This window comes from Cupressus sempervirens, chromosome 7 (assembly GCF_028749045.1).
Source record: "Cupressus sempervirens isolate cs-2001-9-10 chromosome 7, ASM2874904v1, whole genome shotgun sequence".
In the NCBI taxonomy this organism is placed as follows: Eukaryota; Viridiplantae; Streptophyta; class Pinopsida; order Cupressales; family Cupressaceae; genus Cupressus; species Cupressus sempervirens.
The window spans coordinates 904,324,876-904,332,123 of record NC_143124.1 but is presented as its reverse complement, the minus strand read 5'-3'; the positions used below and the strand labels follow the sequence as shown (position 1 = coordinate 904,332,123).

At 34.0% G+C, this 7,248-nt stretch overlaps 1 protein-coding gene across 2 annotated transcripts; it reads left to right on the top strand.

Annotated features, from left to right (window-relative positions):
* Nucleotides 1–2,385: 2,385 nt before the first annotated feature.
* On the top strand, nt 2,386–5,948 carry LOC149550432 (putative L-gulonolactone oxidase 1). Of its 2 annotated transcripts, none has more exons than XM_089793464.1 (3): nt 2,386–3,236; nt 4,311–4,566; nt 4,774–5,948. In XM_089793464.1, exons 1-3 carry the CDS (start codon nt 2,424–2,426, stop codon nt 5,598–5,600), a joined length of 1,896 nt encoding a protein of 631 aa, XP_089649590.1. In that variant the 5' UTR covers nt 2,386–2,423; the 3' UTR covers nt 5,601–5,948. The 2 variants fall into 2 exon arrangements, with proteins under 2 accessions (XP_089649590.1, XP_089649591.1); XM_089793465.1 differs by having other exon boundaries at nt 2,437–3,236; nt 4,777–5,948.
* Nucleotides 5,949–7,248: the final 1,300 nt, after the last annotated feature.

Below are 7,248 nucleotides of genomic sequence, written 5' to 3'. Positions count from 1 at the left end.
ATCAAATCTTGAGGTTCATATTAGGTTTACAAGTAGGTTTAGATCAATGCTTATGGAGATCAAAAAATATATTATTTATATCTAAAATTTTCACTTACATTAGTCTCAAAATTTCAATATAAAACACCTATTATTATATTATTTTATCATCAAATTTCAAAAGATATATCATACACAATTTAGTAGTCCTTTACTTATATAAGCTAGGGAGCTAATGTTTCTAATAGACCCCCCTATAGATTGATATTAATTCATGCCAAAAAAAGGAATGTTTTACTCAAACGTTTGTAAAGTTCAATTTTAAAAATCAATTATGTATACAAATTCTAATTTTTTAATTGGTTGCTTGGTAATTTCCTAGGGTTTTATTTGTGTTATTATTATTATAGGTAATGACCTAAGCTTTAATTAATTATTATTATTTATTGAAATTAATTATTATTATGTGTTAGATTCGAGTAGATTCAAACTCAAGGCCTCTTAGATAATATGCTCACAAGTTACCATTGTGCTATAGGCTCTTGCCTTGGGGTTTTATTTATATTTTCTTAAATAAAAAATAAGGATTTTATAAGGTTGGGTGTTTTGATATCAAATTAATTGGCTTTTCCCCACTGAAGTTTTGAGAGTGTCCATAGTTTGTGAGAAAATATATCTGACAGTTTCCTAATGACTCTAATTTTTAAAATGTTTTAAAATTGGAAGGCTACGTGCATTGATATTTTGAAATGATTATATTTTTTACTAATAAAAAAATGTCAATCATGCATTCTTGAGGGTTCCCAATAAGCTTTTTTTTTAGAGAACGTATTTTAAGGTAACCAGGTAATATTATAAGCAGATATAAAATATTCTAAATTATGATTATTTTCAAAGCAAAAATACATGTTATTTTAAATCTACTTTTTGAAAAAATTAATTGTTCCTAATTAATTTAGTGGATGGTGGCATAGAAATCATTTTATATATATTTTAGAGTTATTACGCTTAAATCAATGTGTTGGATTGAATATTGAATTTAGGCATCATATTAATGTCTAGACTCTAAAATTAAATCTTTGATGTCAGGTTTGATTGCAATAAAAGGCATAACAAGTTGTATAGATAAGGTTTATGGCTTTTCCCTACACCTTCAAGTCTACAACACATTAAATGAAAACCTCAATAGAAGAAAATAAAAATAATTTGGTAAACATGGTAAAACATCCCCTTGAACATAGATAACTTTAAGAAATCCCCTTCCTAGAATATTTATAAAATGCTGGCGAATCCATCATTTTTTTCTAGACAAAAAAATTATTTTTCCTTGGCAAAATGTTTTTTTCAAGGTACAAAAACTTTAATTTTATTGGCTATTTTTTTCCAATGTGGAAGAATTTCATAAAATAGGGGCAATTAATTCATTTTTTTGGTATTATACATAATTTAGGAAGTGATTTTTTCCTCTCAAATTGAAAGAATATATAAATTATGAGGCAATGTTTTCCAATTTGATGGAAATTTTAAATTGAAATATATCCATTCCACCAAATTCATTTGGGGAAGATCCTAGCTTCTTCTATTATGACGTTAAAACATTACACTGACTTAATTCTTGTTGAGCTCATTAAGAACATTTCAACTTTAGCTAAAGACCAAAAATTCATTAAATAATTATCTCATTTAGGGGAAGAGACCCACTAACCATTTAGGGGTCATTGGATCATTAGAGTTTTGTGATAAATGGATTGTCACTTTTAAAAGGCCCTAAGAAATGATAACATGTGTAGTATTAGCCGATCACACATGTACTAATAGTTGATCTTTTTTTAGCTTTCTTATTTACTGATTGGTCCATTTGTACCACAAGTACAATTTTTCTTTTTTTTGTGAGCAACTATTAGAGGGTGAACATAACGAATATACGGGAGTGTTTTAAAATTGACACTGTTTGACCACTACACACTCTACGACCTCTAGAAAGAGATTCGTAAATGTCCAAATGCTGAAACCTTAGCTTTAAGCTCTTCAGTCACCTACCGAAATACAATGAAAAAATTGGTATAATTTGACTTATGATTAAGGAGGTCTAGAAACATGAAATTAACAAGAGAAACTATATTTAATTATCCTAAATTAAATCAAGGAGAATCATTCCACATGACCATGGACAAATTGTAAAATATATGGAAACCGATTTTTTGGACATTTACCCATGCCCCTTCCACTTTGTACTTGTACTCCTCGACATGAAATTAATCTTTTCCTCTTTTTAAATTGTTTATAAACTAAAATCTAGTATGAACTAGAGATGGAAAGTAAACACCATCTGACAGAGCAACAGACGTACTGGTGCCAACTACAATATAATAAAAACATAAAAATTTCACCAGCCATCTGTTTTTAATCAAACCGTATTGATTTCAGTGCTCCTCCACCATGCCATGTTTGCTGCCAGATTGGAGATCACCACTTGCACTGCAAACGCAATAAAACCCAGCCAATGTGTTGTCTCTAACATTTACGCTTTGACGGACACCTTCAATTCTCTTGGCATACAAAATGTCATTTCTTGTATCAGAGACAAAACGGACCAAAATATATCAAATATGATGCACATCCTCCTCCCCCTCCTCCTCTTCCTGTTAATCAGCAGCAATGGCGCATGGTGCAGCCCACCTGCTCCGCCGGTCAAATGCGACACCACCGGTTGCACAGTCACCAACGCCTACGGAATATTCCCCGACCGATCCACTTGCAGAGCCGCGGCGGCCGTTTTCCCGTCGTCGGAAAAAGAGCTGCTGGAGGCGGTGGCGACCGGCAGCCGGAAAAAGCAGAAGATGCGGGTGGTCACACGGTGGTCGCATTCCATACCAAAATTGGTGTGCCCGGGCGGAGAAGAGGGGCTTATCATTAGCACCCAGGGGCTGAACCGTGTGGTTGGCGTGGACAAAGAGTCAAAGAGAATCACCGTGGAGAGCGGAGCGGCGTTGGGAGATATCATAAGCACGGCAGCGGCATATGACCTTGCGCTGCCGCATACGCCGTATTGGAAGGGGCTAACAATCGGAGGGCTCCTTTGTACGGGGGCTCATGGGAGCTCTCTGTTTGGAAAAGGAAGTGGTGTTCACGAGTATGTTGTGGGGCTGAGAATGGTGGTACCGCTGAATGGCGCAAGTGTTGTGACCTTCAATTCCTCCCATGCCGATCTTGACGCTGCCAAAGTTTCTCTTGGCCTTCTCGGAGCCATTTCTCAGGTTACTTTCGCTTCTTCATTCGACTAAAATTTGGTGCGTCGTACTAGCTTGGAATCTCGTGACGTCCCCATTCCCATCGCTTTCAACTTTCCTTAGTTCATGATTAAAGTGTGCTTGTGCTTCTTTTAATTTTTGTCGTATTTAAAGCTTTTGCCTATGTAAAGTTTGTTATTATAGATGATCTATAAAGTTCTCAAAAACGAGAGAAATAGTTCTAGCATCTTCTTGTTTAAGATAAAGGATAATTATTTCAATAAATTTGTGTTTAGGTGATATTAGGACATCGGGAAAACTATCCCTTTCAGTCCTATTAGTTTTGTGGCCCAACAAGTAACCGAGTCAGCGACACGTTTTACCTACTGCGGGTAATCAAATTTAATTTCGTCTTGTCAGAAAAACCGCTTGTTTGACCGCTCGATAAAGACTTTGTGTTTCTTTGCCAAGTAAAATGATGCATTATTAACAAGCCATAAATTCAAGACAAGATACAACTCAGAAGCTCTAGTTGTGAATTGTTACAATTGTTCCGTGTATCCTGAAATGCCTTTCTTCAAATATTTGGTTGTAGTGTTTTGTTTTTTTTTCGGTTAATTAAATATATACGTTTTAATTAGAAATTAGCAGATGAGAGTCCATTATCAGAAAATGGAAAATAAAAGTTGGAGGACGAGTTGTTTCTTTTTCTTCTTAGTTATTGAATTTACTTCAAATTATCTACATAAATACTAAACTCACACATAGTATCATAAAAGATTTGAGTTTTATATTTCTTTACGATAGAATTTAGATTTGAAATTTGATATCTACTATTCCCTGATGATATTACGAAATTTGATCTAACTCGTCGATACAAAATATGACATGTAATCAATTGACTTCTATCATAAATTTTGGAAAAAATATCATTTGTACAATTTTTAACCCTTCAATGAAACCCAAAGACATTTCGTACCCGTTGCATAAACTTACTCTCGAAAGTTTCTGTCTGCAATTAATTATCTAGTCTATTGATCAACGGTACTCTTTTTAAACTATTGTTTTTATAATTTGTAAAATGCTCCGTTGCAAGCGCAGGTGACACTAGAATTGCAGGCAATGTTCAAAAGATCCATCACGAACGTTAAAATGGGCGACGAGGAAGTGGAAGAGAAGATAGTGCAGTTTGGAAGAACGCACGAATTTGGAGACGTGACGTGGTATCCCGGACAGCGGGAGGTCGTTTACAGAATAGACGACAAAGTTCCGATAAATCAATCTGGAAATGGCGTCAACGATTTCATTGGCTTTCGCCAGACCTTAACTGCAGCTTTAGCGTTAGCTCGATCATCAGGTAAATAAATCTAAAACAAACAAAAACCCATTATTCCTCTCATGGTGAAATCCGATTACACTAACCCAAACAAATCATTGAACGCCAAGTATTATTAACCATTGTTATGTCAATTACAACATGATGGGCCCTTCCTAAACCCAATAAAAGAAGCATTTTGAGTGATTGAAACGAAATCCGGTCTCCATTAATGGTGTTTTTTTGCAGAAGAGATGCAAGAAGCGACAAAGGACAGAAGGGGGAAGTGTAGAGCAGCGAGAATAGAAATAGGCGCGCTGCAGGCATTAGGAACAGGATTGAAGAACAGCGAGCTCATGCAGTTCAGAAGTTATCCCATTGTTGGTTATCACAACAAGCTCCAGGCAGCTGGTTCATGTCTCAATTCTACAGAGGATTTTATGCTCACATCTTGTCCATGGGATCCTCGCATCAGGGGAGAATTTTTCCACCAAACCGCCATGAGAGTCAGCCTGAACAAGATTGCAGATTTCATCAGAGACATTAAAAAGCTGAGGGACCTGAACCCATCTGGTCTGTGTGGGTTGGAGCTCTACAATGGTATTCTCATGCGTTTCGTGAAGGCTTCCACTGCTTATTTGGGGGCCCAGGAGGATTCTGTGGACCTAGATTTCACGTATTATCGATCGAAGGACCTCATGGTTCCTAGACTTGATGAGGACATGGTTGAGGAGATTGAGCAGATGGGTTTTTTCAAGTATGGAGGGACTCCTCACTGGGGTAAGAATCGTAACATTGCATTTCAGGGAGTAGTGAACAAGTACAGAAAAGCAGAGGATTTTTTTAAAGCAAAGAGAAAGTTTGATCCAGAGGGTGTCTTTTCCAATGAATGGACTGATGCAATGCTGGGAATAGGGAAGGAAGGAGTGAGTAAAATGAAGGATGGTTGTGCATTGGAAGGAATGTGTATTTGTGAAGAGGACAGCCATTGTGCTCCGCAGAAAGGGTATTTTTGCAGAGCGGGAAGAATATACAGAGATGCTAGAGTTTGTAGATACGAGGTGTCGGTGGAATAGATAATGCCCCTTGTTCAAAGAGTACATATCATGGGCATTATGTGGATAGGAACAGCGTGCCACATGTACCTTAAAAAAGGTGGAAATATTTCCAGTTTGTGGAAATATGTGTGTAGTGGGATACAGACTGCGGCAGCAATTAAGATCCTCACCACAATGAAACAATTGGCTCGAGGGGCTTATTGGGGAAGTTCAAAGTTTTTGAGAGTAGCTATGGATGTATTAAGTTGAACATTATGCTGGCACACTTTTAATTAGAGTTGGGCCAATATAGTTGATTGATAAAAGAATTTCATATATGTAGTTATTTTATATTTATGAAGGAGTTAAAGTAATATTTTTAAATTAGATATTAATTCAAGTTTATGACTTATATAAGATGTTTTAGAAATTTTAATTATTTTTTAGTAGCTTTATATTTAGGATTCTTTTCGTCTAATTTGGAAATGAGCAAATGAGTTCATTTGTACTTTTCTTTCTCATTTATTCTGAACTTTTGTTCTAATTTTTTTATTCATTTTCCCTCTTTTCTCCCTCTCTCTCTATTGTCACCTGATTTTTCAATCTTTCTAACAATGTCACTTCAAATATTCTTTCAAAATTTGTATGAAATGTTAACACACAAATTTGGCTCGTTATATATTTCTAAAGTTGGCTAATTAGTGTGGAAACTTCCACCTAAATTAAGTACTTTTCATGTTGACTTCCAAATTTAAACTAAACTTTCACTTTCTTGAATTTAGAAAGAACCGTTCGCATTTTATTTTTCAAATTTGTAAAGATGAAACTTTAAATTGATACTTGAAACAACTTTAATGTGTGTTTTGGTGAGCATTATACATCTATAACACAATGCAATGTGTTTTTCTCATAGCTAATGTTATATTTCAAAATTTAATCAAAACAAAATAAGCATAGCTAAATCATTAGATATAAATAGAAATTGAATAGAAAGAAATTAATCTATATTGTTCTCAAAATAGAAAAGTAAAGTAAAGGACGCAATAAACTGAACTCTCAGAATTGTTTAGGTTCATTTTATTTTTTAAATATTACATCAAAATATGCATTCATTTGTAAGTTTGATAATTATTTACAAATTTCTTATTTATAAGAACCATTTATATTTTCTTTTTAAATAAATAACTTTATGAATATACTTATAATTATATGTATTTAAATATATATGTCGATAGATATATTTATTTTTTAATATATATATATATATATTTTAATAAATTTATTTATTTTAATATAATTATTTGTATACATTTATACTTTCCATATATATGTTTAATACTATGTAAGCATATTTATTTACAAGTTATCAAATGCTTATGCCTATATAAAACCAAAGTAACACTAGAAAAGGGGGTTGGGAAAAATGTTTGCTAATGGGTTTTCTAGTTCTAACCAATACTTTGTGAAACTCGAACCTCCACTCATGGTAGAGAAGAATTGTTATAAGAAAGAAGCGAATGGTACTTTGGAATTAAATTATAAATTGTTTAGTGAATAAGAATTCAAACCAAATGTAGCTTTCTAGTGATTTAGTGAATAATCATGAAAGTTGTATCTATAATTTTGTACTTGGATATTCTTTACAATGTACATGAGCTCAAGCTTTAAACTAAATTAGAGATCTCTT

What these genes read in the sequence shown, in the direction of transcription:
- LOC149550432 (XM_089793464.1), top strand. Translation starts at nt 2,424, where the DNA reads ATGTTTGCTGCCAGATTGGAGATCACCACTTGCACTGCAAACGCAATA. An exon ending in TTCTCGGAGCCATTTCTCAG is followed by an intron (nt 3,237 to 4,310) that starts GTTACTTTCGCT and finishes TTGCAAGCGCAG; the next exon opens with GTGACACTAGAATTGCAGGC. An exon ending in AGCGTTAGCTCGATCATCAG is followed by an intron (nt 4,567 to 4,773) that starts GTAAATAAATCT and finishes GTTTTTTTGCAG; the next exon opens with AAGAGATGCAAGAAGCGACA.